The following is a 15,480-nucleotide window of genomic DNA, read 5'->3' on the forward strand; positions in this document are numbered from 1 at the left end:
CTTAGTTTCTCCGCCCCTCCTCTCCATTTTTATTCTTCTGTAGCACTTTGTGCATATCTCAATCTATGTAGGGATCTATATATGTAAAAGCGTAAGCGACCATTATGACCGGTTGACTGAATGACCAGTCGACTGGTCGTTATGACGTGCACTGACCACCACAGGGCAGACGCTCAACACAGGAGCTGCTCCCTGGTGGTCAGTGTGCTCCCACAGCCAATCTCTCACAGCTTGCCAACCTCCTGCAGTCCTTCCCCCAGCAACCCCACCCATGCACAAATTTGTGCACTGGGGCTCTGTTGTGCTTTTTTTTCACTGTCCCTTGTTTCGTAGACTGAGTTCCTTTTGAACAATTAACATGTGCCTCTCATTGGTCCTAGTACATACTATTTGTTAAATGAATGAAGAAAGTTTGGGAAGTACAGAAAGATGAGTAAATATAGAGGGAAAGATGAGGTTTTTGTTTTATTTTTTTTTTTTAATTAAATCTTTATTGTTCAGATTATTACATTTGTTCCTCTTTTTTTCCCCCCATAACTCCCCTCCTCCCAGTTCCCGCCCCACCCTCCGCCCTCACTCCCCACCCACTGTCCTCATCCAAAGGTGCACGATTTTTGTCCAGTCTCTTCCCGCATCTCCCACACCTCTTTCCCCGCAAGAATAGTCAGTCCATTCCCTTTCTATGTCCCTGATTCTATTATAATCAACAGTTCATTCTGTTCATCAGATTATTTATTCACTTGATTCTTAGATTCACTTGTTGATAGATGCATATTTGTTGTTCATAATTTGTATCTTTACCTTTTTCTTCCTCTTCCTCTTCTTAAAGGATACCTTTCAGCATTTCATATAATGCTGGTTTGGTGGTGATGAACTCCTTTAGCTTTTCCTTATCTGTGAAGCTCTTTATCTGACCTTCAATTCTGAATGATAGCTTTGCTGGATAAAGTAATCTTGGTTGTAGGTTCTTGGTATTCATCACTTTGAATATTTCTTGCCACTCCCTTCTGGCCTGCAAAGTTTCTGTTGAGAAATCAGCTGACAGTCGTATGGGTATTCCCTTGTAGGTAACTGAGTTTCTTTCTCTTGCTGTTTTTAAGAGTCTCTCTTTATCTTTTGCTCTTGGCATTTTAATTATGATGTGTCTTGGTGTGGTCCTCTTTGGATTCCTTTTGTTTGGGGTTCTCCGTGCTTCTTGGACCTGTAAGTCCATTTCTTTCACCAGGTGGGGGAAGTTTTCTGTCATTATTTCTTCAAATAGGTTTTCAATATCTTGCTCTCTCTCATCTTCTGGCACCCCTATAATTCTGATGTTGGTACGCTTAAAGCTGTCCCAGAGGCTCCTTACACTATCCTCGCATTTTTGGATTCTTTTTTCATTTTGCTTTTCCGGTTGGGTGTTTTTTGCTTCCTCGCATTTCAAATCATTGACTTGATTCTTGCGCTCCTCTGGTCTGCTGTCGGGAGTCTGTATAATATTCGTTATTTCAGTCCGTGTATGCTTAATTTCTAGTTGGTTCCCCAATATAAGATCGAGGGTCTCATTAGTTTTCTTGTAGATCTCATTAAGTTTATCGGCGGCTTCTAAACAGTTCTTGAGAGACCTTAAAAGTGTGGTTCTGAACTCTATATCTTCCATTGACAATTTTGTCCTGTTTCTTTGTCTCCGCATTTTGTTATGCTTCCTTGGTGCACCCCCTAGTGGTCTTTGTTCGCAGTCTTATAGTTAAATCTTGATTGTTGTAGCTAATTCCAGGGAGGGTTTGACCTCCAGGCCAAGTGGCTATGAGAATCAGCTGTGTCTGCAGTGAGAGAACTTCTGTCCTCTAGGGAGGTGCTAATCTGGCCTTTGCCTGAGGCTATCCGGCAAATGCCTCTGTGCAGGGTCGCACAGGATCAACAGGGTGGGCCGGAGAGAGCAGTTATGGCGGCTCTCAGTCCTGTCCCCAGGGGCTCTGCCTCTCTGAGTCCCAGCACCCGCTGCAAAGCTCAGAGAGAAAGCTGCACTTGCTCTGACCGAAGCCAGACAGTCCCGCTTCTCCCGTTTGAGTCTGGGTCCCTAAAGACTCGCCCGGATCTGGAGCTCAGATTCTGCGACTTCCTCCCGATTGAAAACGCCAACCGTGCCCTCCGCCGCCAGCCCGCTCCGCGCACTCCGCACCTCAGAATTTGACTTCAGCACTGTGCCTCCTCTGAGTGTCCATATGCGTTTCTCTTTCCTCCTAGTTGTAGGACTTCCACTCAGCCAGCGTTCCTGTGGTTCTGGGTGATGTCCCTTCCGTTTTTTGGTTTCACTTTTGAAGTAGTTGTTCAAAGCAGCAAACTCCGGCGTTAACCTATGCCGCCATCTTGGTTCTCCAGAGCTCTATAATCAGGTTTTTGTTTTAGACATTTTGCGATGCCTCTGGGAAATTTGAGGAAGGATGATTGCCACCAGACTGTTAGAAGTAAAGTGTTTAGAACTTAGAAACAAGGTTTTACTTGAGTACCTGGATTTGAGAGTTTTTAGTTTAAATGATAGTAATGGAAGCCACGAGCATGAATGAGCTAGTTCAGAATTTATAGGAGAAGAAAGGAACGTCAATGTTAGAACCTTGAGAAATTCCCACTCACCTTTATAATGTATAAGCACTCATATTAGGTACTTAATAGAGGTCAGTTAAGGGGAAAGCTGATTCCTTACTATTTGGTGGATAGGAAGGTCATCAGTTACATTAGTAAGAACTAAAGACTAGGTGAACAGTACCCTTACATATAGTTAAATTTGTAATTATGGGGGAAGAATATTGATAGAGTTCATTGCTGATGGCATCAGTTTCTTACTCTGTGAAATAGGAAACTGACAAAGGTTGGAGGGGAGGATTCATACATAGACTGAATGTCTGTTGTGTTTTAACATTGAGGTGGAGAGCTTATTCTCTGGTTGGGGAGAATGTCAGTTAACAAATAAAATAATAAACATATAATGAGGATGCATTATTAGTCTTTTGTATGGGGTTGGAGAGGTAACAGCCTAGGCATACATGGCCATTTTGGAGGGTTCAGCTAAAGATGAAGACTAAATATGTGTGGCACTACATGTAATTAGCATGTGGGACTTTTCTTCATCAGTGCTCAGCAAATAAGTATATATAGGTAAAGTGGATATGATATTGAACTAAGATTTGGAGATAACAGAACAAGCACAAGGCAATAAGTTGGTTTTGGGTGCTGAGGAGAAAGTGGTGACAGGATGCTCTGTAACCTGGAATTGAAAAGGTGTGATAGAATGTTAGAGTGTTTGGTTCTCTCTCTCTTTTTTTTCATCTATATCAGTGGCTCTCAGCTGCGAAGGGGAGCGATTTGCCCTCAAGGAACATTGGCAACATCTGGAGACAATTTTGAATTTTGGTTGTTACAACTTTGTGTAGGAGTACTACCTGTATCTAGTGGGTATAGACCAGGGATGTTGCTAAACATCTTACAGTGCACAGGACGGCCCCCACAACAGAATGTCTGGCCTCAGATGGCCGAAGGTTGAGAAACTCTGATCCTTATTAATTTCTTGGTGACCTCATCTAATTCCTGTCTTTACATACGCTTTATATGCAGATGACTTTTTCAAATTTGTGTTTCCAATCTAGACCTTTTGCTCCCAACTCAGATTTGTATATCCAGCCTACCTACTCTACATCTCCACTTGAATATCTAATATATATCTCAAACTACTCCTCTTGCAGCCTTTCCCATATCAGGGAGTAGCAATGATCCTTCTGGTTCCTCAGGCCAGAAACCTTGGTGATTATTTCTTTCACACACTGTATCCAGTTCATAAGGAAAGCCTAATGGCTCTACCTTCAAAATACAACCACTTCTTGACATCTCCATTGTTATCAGACTGGTACAAACTACTTTTATATCTCACCTGGATTACTGCAGTAGCCTCCTTAGTGGCCTCTTTATTTATAACCTTAGAGTTGGTAGTCAACACAGCAACCAGAATATTCCTTTGAAAAAAAAAGGTGAGATTATATCAGTCCTTTGCTCAAAACCATCCAGGAGCTCTCCATTTTACTCCAAATAAAATCCAGAGTTCTCATAGTTGCCTCCACCACTGTACATAATATGACCCTTTATTCTCTCTCTGACCTTGTTTCCTTCTGCTCTCATACTTGCAGACTACATTTTAGCCATACTTGCTTCTTTGTTGTTTTCAAGCATTTCAGACACATCTCCTGCTTTAGGCCCTGGCTGTTCTCTTTGCCTGGGACACTTTTCCTCTGCATAGCTGCATGGTTAATAATCACCTCTTTTCAGGTTTCTGCTCACTATCACCTTCTGTATGAGGGTTGTCCTGATCACCCTATTTGAAATTGCACAATCTTTCCTATACAATGTTCTTTGGCCCTTATTCTTCTCTGTTCTCTTTTTTTGCATAGCACTTATTTCTAACATAGACTATATTTTACTTATTTTATCATGGTATCTTATCTTTCTCTTTACTAGCACCACAAGGGTGTTTTTTTAAAAAATCTGTTTTGCTAGTTAATATATATCAAGAACCTTCAGTAATGTCTGGCATGTAGTAGTCACTCAGTAAATATTTGTAAATGGATAAATGAAGGTTAAAGGACTAGACTTCTTGATGAGGTCAAATAAATAGTTGATTAAAAGTAAGGAAGTAGAAGTTAAGGATAGGAGTTTGTGGTCAGAGGTAGACTCTGGGAATACAGCTTTATACAAAAGAGTGAAAAACACCTTTCCTGCCCTTATGAAGCTTACCTTCTAGCTGGGGAAATGTATAACAAACCATGCTAAATAAAGTATGAATATATGATGTTTCATAGTTATATATACACTAAGGATAAGGGAGGGTGACATTTTAGATAGATTAGTCAGGAAGGTGTTGCTGAGGAGGTGCCATTTGAGTAAATATCTGAAGAAAGGGAGAGAATGAACCATGAGATTATAAGGGTAAGAATATTTCAGGCAGAGGATTAATGCAGGTAATACTGAGATTGGCTTCAGAGTTGGTGGGATTTGGGAAGAAATATCCTTTAAGTAGAACCATATTGTAGGTAAGTGAGGAAGGAGGTTAAAAAAGCATTCTTTACTGCCACCTTCTTGAACAGAATCACTTTTCTCACAGTAAAAGACAGTGACCCTTGTTTATTTTACTATTGCTTCTGCAAATTAAATGTTTATGTTAGGAAGTCATTCAAGAACTAATGTTGGCAAAGCATATTCTTTAAAATCATTTAAAAGCAGTATCATTACCTTTCATGGGCAGCAGAGGGAACCATTTTGCTAATTATCTAAATCTGGAGGTACCTTATTTTGAGATAAAGCCCTTTCATTTACTATGTTATACAAAAAGAGCAGTTTCCTTTTTCAAAAATAAAGATTTGTGTCCTGGTTAGTGTGGCTCAGTTTGTTGGGCATTGTCCTGTGCACCAAAAGATTGCTGGTTCGATTCCTGGTCAGGGCACTTGCCTGAGTTGCAGGCTTGATCTCTGGTGGGGCGGGGGCTGCATGTAGGAAGCAGTCGATCACTGTTTCCTCTCACATCGATGTTTCTCTCTCTTTCCCTCTCCCTTCCTCTGCCTCTAAAAATCAATTAAAAAATCTAAAAAAAAAGATTTGTTTTCTTTCAGAGTCTGTTAATATTTGTTTGTATGGGTATGCTGATGTAAGTAAAATAGATAAGTAAGTTTATAAAATTTAGAAGAATTAATAAGTAGTATGAAAATATTTAGAGAATAAATAGCAGAAAAGTGTGTACTGCCATTTGAACTTAATTTGCTTTGCTACAGACAGTTTTTCCTTTTATTCTGTCATATGACATTTTAAGGTCCTGGGAACCTTATGTGTGCCTTGAATGTTTCCTGCATTCTGTGAATGTCCAGCATAAATTTATCAACTACCAAGTTATCTTTTGTTAAATATGCCCCCCTGTACCCCATATATGGTAACAGATAATTGGTCTTTAGTGGCAATATGTAAATCTTGTTTCTTACCAGTTGTTTAGTTATTAAATATTTTGATATTTGCTCAAGCTAATTTTTGTTCTGCTGACTTTCAGGGTGGTTTTAAAGAATCAAATTAAAAATATGTAATTAAAAAGGACATTGATGGCTAATAATTAAGGAATTTTCAAATTGCAAGAGTATAAAGGATAACAGTGGAAAAATATGGATAATGAGATGGGTTTATAGAGGCATTTTATAAAGGGACCAACCTACCAGATATGTTTCTTAAATTATATCTTGGTGAAATAATTAGTTGGGAGCTTGTTTACTGTTCTTCAGGTGACTCCTTGTTTCATTCTTTTTTTTTTTTAATATATTTTATTGATTTTTTACAGAGAGGAAGGGAGAGAGATAGTTAGAAACATCGATGAGAGAGAAACATCGATCAGCTGCCTCCTGCACATCTCCTACTGGGGATGTGCCCGCAACCCAGGTACATGCCCTTGACCGGAATCGAACCTGGGACCTCTCAGTCCACAGACCGACGCTCTATCCACTGAGCCAAACCGGTTTCGGCTCATTCTTTTTTTTAACTGCTTGCTGTTGGGTCCTGTGCTGGAAATAACATGAATAAGATGTAGTACCTGTTTTGAGAATCCATTCATCTCATAGAGGAGTGAACACATTCTAACAGTAGTTTCACAATTGAAGGCAAGAGTGCCTCTGAGGTGGGCCTAGGAGTGGGCAGGAGTTGGTCATGGAAGCCTTAAGAGACCAAGAGAACTGTGATTTGGAAGTGGATGAGTTGGAGTTAGTTGGCCAGGCAGATGATGGGGTAGGGTGTTGCAATGAGTTAGTTGCCTAGGTTTAAAATCTAACTCTGATATTATGTATTATGTTGTATTCTTAGGCAGTTGTGCATAAGTTTTATCACCTGTAAAATGAGGATAATAATTTCACTGACTTCATAGGGTATTGGGAGAATTAAATTAATATATAGAAAACAGTGTCTTGGCATATACTAACTAATTAAAGGTTAGCTTTTAATGTTAGTTTTGTAGAGATCTAGAGGGTAGAATTGGCAGGTTGTGGTCTTTGAATGTGAGTTTTAATGGGAAAGGATGTCTTCAGGGCAGTGGTTCTCAGCCTTGAATGGACATTAGAATCACCTGGGAAATTAAAAGGTGCTGATGACTGGGCCCCACCCAAGACCAGTTTAATACTTTCTCTTGTGGTGTGACCATCAGGTGAGTCTAATGTTCAGTTGGACTGAGAACCACTGGTCTAGAATTATTTCCAGGCTTCTGGCTTGGATGATTAGGGAGCTGATGGTGCCATTTACTAGGATAAAATGCAAATTGAAAGAAAAGATGTTGCTTTCAACAGAGCACTTGGGCTTTCTAAGAATCCTGTTAGCATTTGCATGCTTTAACTTTTGAAACTAAGGCATACTTTTTAAAGTATTCTGGATTGGTTATCATACATATCCAATATATTATGAATATATAATATATATGACTTTCATGTTCTTTTGTCTGCCTTCTCTATAGATTTACCACCTATAATTTTTATTGATTTGTTTGACTCCCTCTTTTAAACTTTCTTATTGATTGCTTCTCCCCTTTGCCCCCATTCAGCCCCTAACCCTATTACTACCACCACTAGAATTTAAGCTCTACCAGAGCAGGTATCTTTGATATTTTTGTTTACCAATAAATCCTGAATTCTTGGTACATAGTATACAATATATATATTTCTTGAATGAATGAGTAAATGAATGTCTAAATTACTGTCATGCTGGTTTTGTTTCCTTCCAGGTTCTTGGCTCTGCTTCAGAGTAAGTGCGATGTTGTAGAACAGGGCTGCAGAGCGATTTCTAAGAACTGTTTTTTTCCTGTATTTTAGTTGATAAGCATAGAACTCAATTTTTAGTTGCTACAGGTTTTAAGAATCAATTGAGCAAATGCTTCTTAATATATCTAAACAATGAAAACTTTTTAAATGTTTTGATAGGAACCACCAAAGCCACCTCTAAATAACTTTAAAGTGGGGATGAAACTAGAAGCTGTAGACAAAAAGAATCCGGATATGATATGTCCTGCAACTATTGGAGGTGTTAGAGGAGATGAAGTTCATATTACATTTGATGGCTGGAGTGGAGCTTTTGATTACTGGTGCAAATACTATTGCCGAGATATTTTCCCAGTTGGGTGGTGTCGTCTGGCAGGAGATGTATTGCAACCACCAGGAGCCAATGGTAAGATAATACGTAACTACATCTTCTTTTATTTTATTAAAAAAATATATAACTGCTATTGGCATTGAGGTTAGCATTTCATACCCACTGGAGCCACAGGCAGAACAATGAGGGCACTGTCCAGGCTAGAGAACTGGAGATAAAAGAAGACTGTGATTAGAATTATTGAGGGCCAACCCAGTATCATAGTCTGAATTCACAGTCTACACTGGAGATATGTGCAAAGCTGGAACTATTCTTGGACCATTGAAGCCTCGCTGCTATAAGCACTTTGGGGTACTTAGTTTCCTTTATAGTTGATATTAAACTTAAAATTACACATGGTATTCCACTGTTTATATCTAGAAGATAGAATTTAAAAGGTTGGGCATAACAATTATTACATACATGTTTTACATGATTTTGGTCATGTTACAATTAAATTGATACTTTGATAGTCTTAAGTAAAATCTACACATCAGTGAACATTTCGACCCTATGGAAGCCATCATAGATTAGTATGTTATTTTAGTAATGGGTTTATCAGTTGTGATGTTGTGTTTCATAAGTTGAATACTATGATTTTCTGGATATTTTCTTTCAGAGAAAAGTCATCAAAACATTGGATTTTTTTGGTGACTCTTCCAAGGGCGTAGACATGCCTAACCTGGTTTTCTGAGAGTGGAATAGCTGCTGAGATTTAAGATGGGTCCATGCACATAACCCATTCATTGGCCTAAGTTAAATACAAACTTATTAGTGGAATTAAATGTAAACATACTTAAAATTTACCTCACTAAATTTATTTATACTAGAAAAAGAGAAAATGGATGTAGAAAATTAGTAGGTAAGCTGTGTGGAGGAAGGGAATAGAGGTAAGCACATGTAGCCGTATTACATTAGTCCTTTCTTACCTGTAGGGAATATGTTCCAAAACTCCCAGTGGATATCTAAAACCTTGGATACTGCCCAACTCTATATATTCTATGTTTTTTCCTATACATACATATACTTTTTGGCTTCTCTTTGGCATATCTGAATTGCCAGCATCACTACTCTTGCATTTTGGGGCTATTAAGTAGAATAAGGGTAACTTGAACACAAGCACTGTGATACCATGGCAGTGGATCTGATAACTGAGATGGCTACTAAGTGACTAATGGTGGGTAGCGTATATAGCATGGAGATGCTGGACAAGGGGATGATTCATGTCCTGGTTGTGTAGGAGTAGGATGAAGTGAGATTTTATCATGCTACTTAGAATGGCACATGATTTAAAACATATAAATTGTTTATTTTGGAATTTTCTATTTAATATTTTTGGGCTGGAGTTGACCATGTGTAATTGAAGCCATGGAAAGCAAACCACAGATTAGGGAGGAATTTTTTGTAATTTGTGTCTTTAACACAATACTACATACCATGATGTTCTTTTTATTAGGCAACTCTTAACAGTTTCTTAGTGCCATAATTGTATGAAGCAGACATTAGTGATTGATTTTTGTAAAATTTAGTATGATACAGATCTATATGCATGTGATACTAAGATAAATGAGGCATAGTCTCTGTCCTCAAGAAGTTTGCTATCTATTGGGAGAGGGATGATTGGAGGGATAGATTTAAAAATATGATATAGAATTAAAAATGTAAAAATAGAGATGTATGCTAGATATGAAGTTGGTTCAAAGACATCCAGTCTGTTTAGGCTGGAGGTAAAAGTGGTTGGTTAAAGAAAAGCTTCACAAAAAGACACATGATAAGACTATTAAGAGAGGAGAAAGAGTTTGGTAAGGGGAATGGAGATAAAGGTAGAGTAGACACATCACAAAGGTTAAAATTATACAGTTTATCTTGAAAACTGATGAGTTCAGTTTGTGACACAGTGACTTTGGAATGTGTGGCTACAAATGCTATTGTCCTCCAGCATCTGGTCTCCCTTTTTTTCTTAGTAATACAAGTTGGCTGCCTAACATAAAGACTACAGTTACAGCCTCTCTAGCAATTAGATGTGATCATTAGATTAAGTCCTGGTCAATGGAATAAAAGTACAGGTAGTGTGTTCTACTTCCAGGAGGTGTATTACAGAGAGATGAATGTACCCATCTCTCTTTCTTCCTCCTGCTCTGTCCTGCTGCTAGAGATGTGGTTGTTTTGGGTGGAGCTCTGCCTCGTACCATGAAATGGGGACCATATTCTAGGCATAGTGGAGTGGAAAGTAGAAAGGAGTCAGAGTCTCTGTGAACTTTGTGGAGCAACATTTTCATACTAACCTGTTCCAGACTATTACCTGAGAGAAATAAACTTCTATGTTATATAAACCTCTATTCTTTTAGGTTTTTCTGTTATTGTTAGCTGAACTGAATCCTAACTGATTCAGGGTAGCTTTAGGACGTCCAGGTGGACATGTCTATTGAAGAGCTTCATATGCAGGTATGGAGCCTAAAAAGGATAGATCTTGTTTGACAAAGCAGGTTTGAGAGTCTTCGTGTTCATCAAACAAATATTCTTTGCGTCAGGTGTGATTATAGGTGCTGGCAGGGGGAAGTGGCAGCTTATACATCCTATCGATAGCAGTAAGTAGTGGAAATTTGGGGTGTAATTTTAATTGTGCATGTGTAACAGGTGGAGGTAGAAGAGGACCAATGAAAGGATTTCCTGGGTCAACATTTATTTTTTAAAATATATTTTTTATTGATTTCAGAGAGGAAGGGAGAGGGAGAGAGAATCACTGATCATCTGCCTCCTGCACATCCCAAACTGGGGATCCAGCCTGCAGCTCAGGCATGTGCCCCCACCGGGAATTGAACTGCAACCTCCTGGTTCATAGGTCTACACTCAACCACCGAGCCACGCAGGCCAGGGCCTGGCTCAACATTTCAAACAGTAATTCTCACACTTGAATCACCTGGGGGAGCTTGTTACAAGGCGGATGTCTTGGAACTTATATCCATGGGTTCTGAACCAGTAGGTCCGGAGTGAAGCTCAGGTGTTTCCACTGCACATGGTTAGAGGCCCAAACTTTTGAGAAATACAAAAATGAGGGATGAGTAGAAGATAGAAGCTAATTTAGGACACAGAAAAAGTATACATAAATGTAGGAGAGTAAATAGATTGGTCCCCCCAAAAAACAAGAGAGGAAAGACTTTAAGGAGTAAATATACAATACTATCAAATGCAGCATAAAAGTCAAGAGAGCTCATTAGTGGTCTTAAGTAAAAGTGTGATTAGTATACTTCTTTGAAAAACCAGATTTTAGAGAGTTGAGTAAATAAAAGATGCAGAGCGTTTTTTAAAATGTTGTTTCACCAGTACTTTCTGAGATCTACCTGCTCTGTTTTTTACCCCACTAGACATTTCACCAGTTAAAGTGAAATTTAGAAACCTTTAAATGGTCTTTAAAAACATACAGAAATATTAATTATATTTACTTGAATATTAAATAATTTAAGGGCCTTAGAGTTAGATAATTTAAAAAGCTATAAATAATAAATTAATTCAATTTCATAAATTAAAAATATTTATTGTTTTTGTTAATTCTGAATATTCTTAAACACACTAGAAATGTTTGTTTTTCAACCGTTATATAATTGCTTTTTCAACACTAGTTTTAGGTTATATCACTTAAAACTTTTTCAAATAATAAATGACTAAAGACAATTAATTCACTTACATGATTTCTTAAAGAAATGTAGTGAGGCATCCATGAATGCCACTTGATTTGACTTTACATTAAAAACTACTTATTTAAGCTTTACTGGTTTTCTGTTTAAGAATAGTAATAAAATTTAATTTACTATAAAACTTTTTTTTTTTAAATAAAAATTTCCTCCCTGTGTTAACACTTCTATAATCAGAAACAGCCAAGTTCTATCAGGCTAATCATTGGTAGAAAAATCTACCAATGATTAGCATGATCAATCCACCAATGAGAAGCATGCCTTGGATAGAAAATTCAGCAAGCTGTGTGGCTTTTTCTCCCTCTTGTTTATTTAGGTTTTCTTTTCTTGGTTCTTGTTATGACCTTACAATCTTTCAAGGCCCTTTGCTTCTGGTTGGTGCTGTCACAGCTCACCAGACTTACTCTGGAGACCAATACAGGGTGAGGAGGAGGAAAGATCTGTGCTGCTGTGTCCTTGGCAACTTAAAGAAGGCTGAGTCAAGCAAACTAAAACGTCTCATTGTAGATTTTCTTCGTGAAGAATTTAGTTGATCTTACTTTTTTGTTTCAACTTGTCCCCTCTTTGTATCTTATATCTTAGTTCTCTCTTAAAAATGATATTTAGGAATGCCCTGCAAGCCCTTCTTTTGTTTCCAGCATATACAGTTAGAGGAATTACAGCCAGTCATCTCATTCAAGTCCAAATATTTATCAATACAGGAAGGAGAAAAACTTAGAATCTAGCAACTTAGATTCAGAACTGGGACTACCATAATTTTGAAGGCGTTTTAAAAAAATCTTTTCTTTTTTACTATTTTTATTTGGGGAAGTTTATAAACAAATAAGTTGCTATTATGTTTCTATAATTTTATTTATTTTTGTTTTAGTTTGTGTCATTAAACATTTTCTTTCTATAATTTTATTTATGAACACAGTAAATGTAGGTTTTTCATCATTTGAGAAATTGGAGAAATTCCGAAGCAGAGAATTTTTTTTTATTGTTGACTCTATTACAGATGTCCCTCAGTTCACCCCCTTTGCCTCTCCCACCCTGCCCCCGGTTCCCCTAGGCCTTCAGCACATTATTGTCTGTGTTCATGTGCTATGAGAAGCAGAATATTTAAAAAAAAAACTGTCCCAGCATTATTTTTTTCTAATATTGTGGGATATTAACAATTTTAAGAAATAAATTGCTACATTTTAAACCATTCTGCCTGGCTTTAAAGGTACTTAAATACTCTTAAAGTTAAGTATATAAATTAAACTTTTGAACATAATAGTTTTATTTAACTTAGTTTCAGGTTTATGCATCATTGATTGTAAATAAATGACCCACACTGGTGTGAAGTGTCTGTCATCTTGTAGCTTAATTCGTCAAACAGTTATGACCATACAGACCAGGAAGGAGGGCAGCAAACTTCCAGATGCTTTGAGTATAAAGTTGCAGAATCCCAAGGGTATAGAGGAATTCTTCTGGTCCAAAGGGAACTGTGGAAGAGGAGAAAACCTACAATCAGGAAGATGTAGCCAAGCATTCCTGAGTAGTGGCACCATAGGCCATCAGTGACCACCTTAACTCTTCTTGATTAAATCCTTCATTTTATTGAGTCCCTCAATACTTACCTCGCCTCTCAGGGAAACAGCTTTAATTTACAAGTGGAACTCAATGGTAAATATGACATTTCTTTCACACTTCGTAAAACATTTCTGATAATGAATATTTGATAGAACTGTCATATTAGATTTATTTTGTTGCTAATTCAGACATAAGTTTTATGAATACGAACTTCAAAAAATTTTAAATAGATTTTAAATGTAATTATCTTGGGCACTGTTTGCTTCTTTGAATGCTGTTTATTTTATTTTATGTATGCGTGCAAGTGTGTGTAGGATTCACTTTTTTAATTAAAATTTTATGGGAGTGGGCTTTAAAATCTAGACTTTTCATCTTTCTTAAAAGTTAACTAGTCAGTTTATATAGTATTCTTATTTTTCAAAGCCCTTCATATGTAATATTTTTTGAACCGATTCAAAGTTAGTCTTTTGAGAAATATTTGAAAGCCTTCATTGAGCAAACAAGAAGTAGTGCTACTCCCCACCCCCACTTCATTGTTATTTAAAAAAAAACACACAACTCCCCCCCCCCCCGAAATTATGGCTGATTTTGCTCGTTGTTCAGATTTGTGCAGAGGAGTATGTGGTGTCTAAAATCTTGTACTTCTCTAAATTTTAAATGATGATCTTACAGTTTTTAGTACATATATTTACTAACTTTCCCCCCCTTTTAAAAAAATATGATTGGTGTATGTTCAGTAAAAAACACATAAAGCAGCACTTTCCCTATCTCTGTTATAGTGGGATAAAAGTAACAGAAGTACTCATAAGTAAGGTTGTAAAAAGCTCAAGGTGTGCCAGTCCCACCAGAAAGCTTCTCAGTAAACACTAAAATATTTGTTTAAATTTTTCCTGTCAATGTAGCTTAAAATATAGACTAATATACTTAGCTTACTTAGTAATCTTCTTGTTTGGTATACATGAAATAGTTCAAAATGCTGTCAACCCAAATTATTCACTCAAGGGCCATGAAATTTAAAACAGCTGATATTTTCTTTTTTATAGGTACAGCTTGCAATAAATGTTTTGCTTGTGCTAATGAGACAGATATGATACAAACAAGTATCTTAAGAAAACAAATGCCCTTTTTCTGTTTTAAGCGTTTCAGCTAAATATTTCAATAATTGCAAGCAGAACCCGGAGCTTCTTTCTTGTTTCTATTCTATGATATATTCTAACAAGTTCTCTTGAGACTATTAAAATGTCCTGGTTTTTAGGACATGTGGTCCAGTGGGGATAACTTTGTCTACAGAGGCAATGGGTTTGCAGTTAGATTTTGCATGTCTTCTCATTTCTTTCCAAATTCTCTGACCCAGGGTCACCTTTGGTTCCTCTGTGAAGGCAGTGGTGAAGGAAGTTTGAACAGGTGACTGATGATCACTGCCTATAGGGTCCACAGACAATATGTGAATTACTTTAGCAGTCCTCTTAGTCCCCTCCTCCCACTCCCACCCCCTTAAACCAACAAATGCAAATAACTTCATCTCCATTTGCTAGAAATTCAGGCTTGCTCAGGCAACATGGGCTTTGTTGACTTGCTTTCTTCAGAAGGGCAGTTTTATTCCTGATAAAAGAGGAGGCCCATGAGTAGAACCTAAATCACCTTAATGGTAAGTGCAGCAACAGTTTGTTTCTCTGGATTATTTCCAAAGGTGGGATTACCCTCAAAGTTTCTTTATATTGTAATTGAAGTGTGGTTAAAGAAATTCATTGTCTGCATTGTTAGCTTTTGTGTATTAAACATCCCAGTCATTTCTGTGATCTCAAAGACTCTGTTTTATTCTAAATATCACTTATTAATTTTTAGCACTATTACTTGATTAGTCACTTCTAAAAAATTGTTTTATGATACAAGGTAAAAGTCAGTTTGATTATTTCAACCATAAAAAATTGTTTAAATAAAAAAGGAACAACCCGATTGTAAGTTAGATTTGATCATTTAAATCTACAGTTTGTAATGAAAAGTGTTGGCAATTTTTTTCTGTAGCTTTGAGTAATATAATTTTCACTGCTAATACATGAGA

At 37.3% G+C, this 15,480-nt stretch overlaps 1 protein-coding gene across 14 annotated transcripts in view; it reads left to right on the top strand.

The window, feature by feature from the left end:
* SCML2 (Scm polycomb group protein like 2) overlaps positions 1-15,480 on the top strand; it is a 112,427-nt gene that overhangs the window by 42,995 nt on the left and 53,952 nt on the right. For all 14 annotated transcript variants that reach the window (XM_036305653.1, XM_036305654.1, XM_036305648.1 and 11 more), the window contains one exon: positions 7,962-8,205. In XM_036305653.1, coding sequence (XP_036161546.1) covers positions 7,962-8,205 — 244 coding nt within the window. The remainder of the gene's footprint in view (positions 1-7,961; positions 8,206-15,480) is intronic.

Source organism: Myotis myotis, unplaced genomic scaffold, assembly GCF_014108235.1.
Source record: "Myotis myotis isolate mMyoMyo1 unplaced genomic scaffold, mMyoMyo1.p scaffold_m19_p_4, whole genome shotgun sequence".
Classification (NCBI taxonomy): Eukaryota; Metazoa; Chordata; class Mammalia; order Chiroptera; family Vespertilionidae; genus Myotis; species Myotis myotis.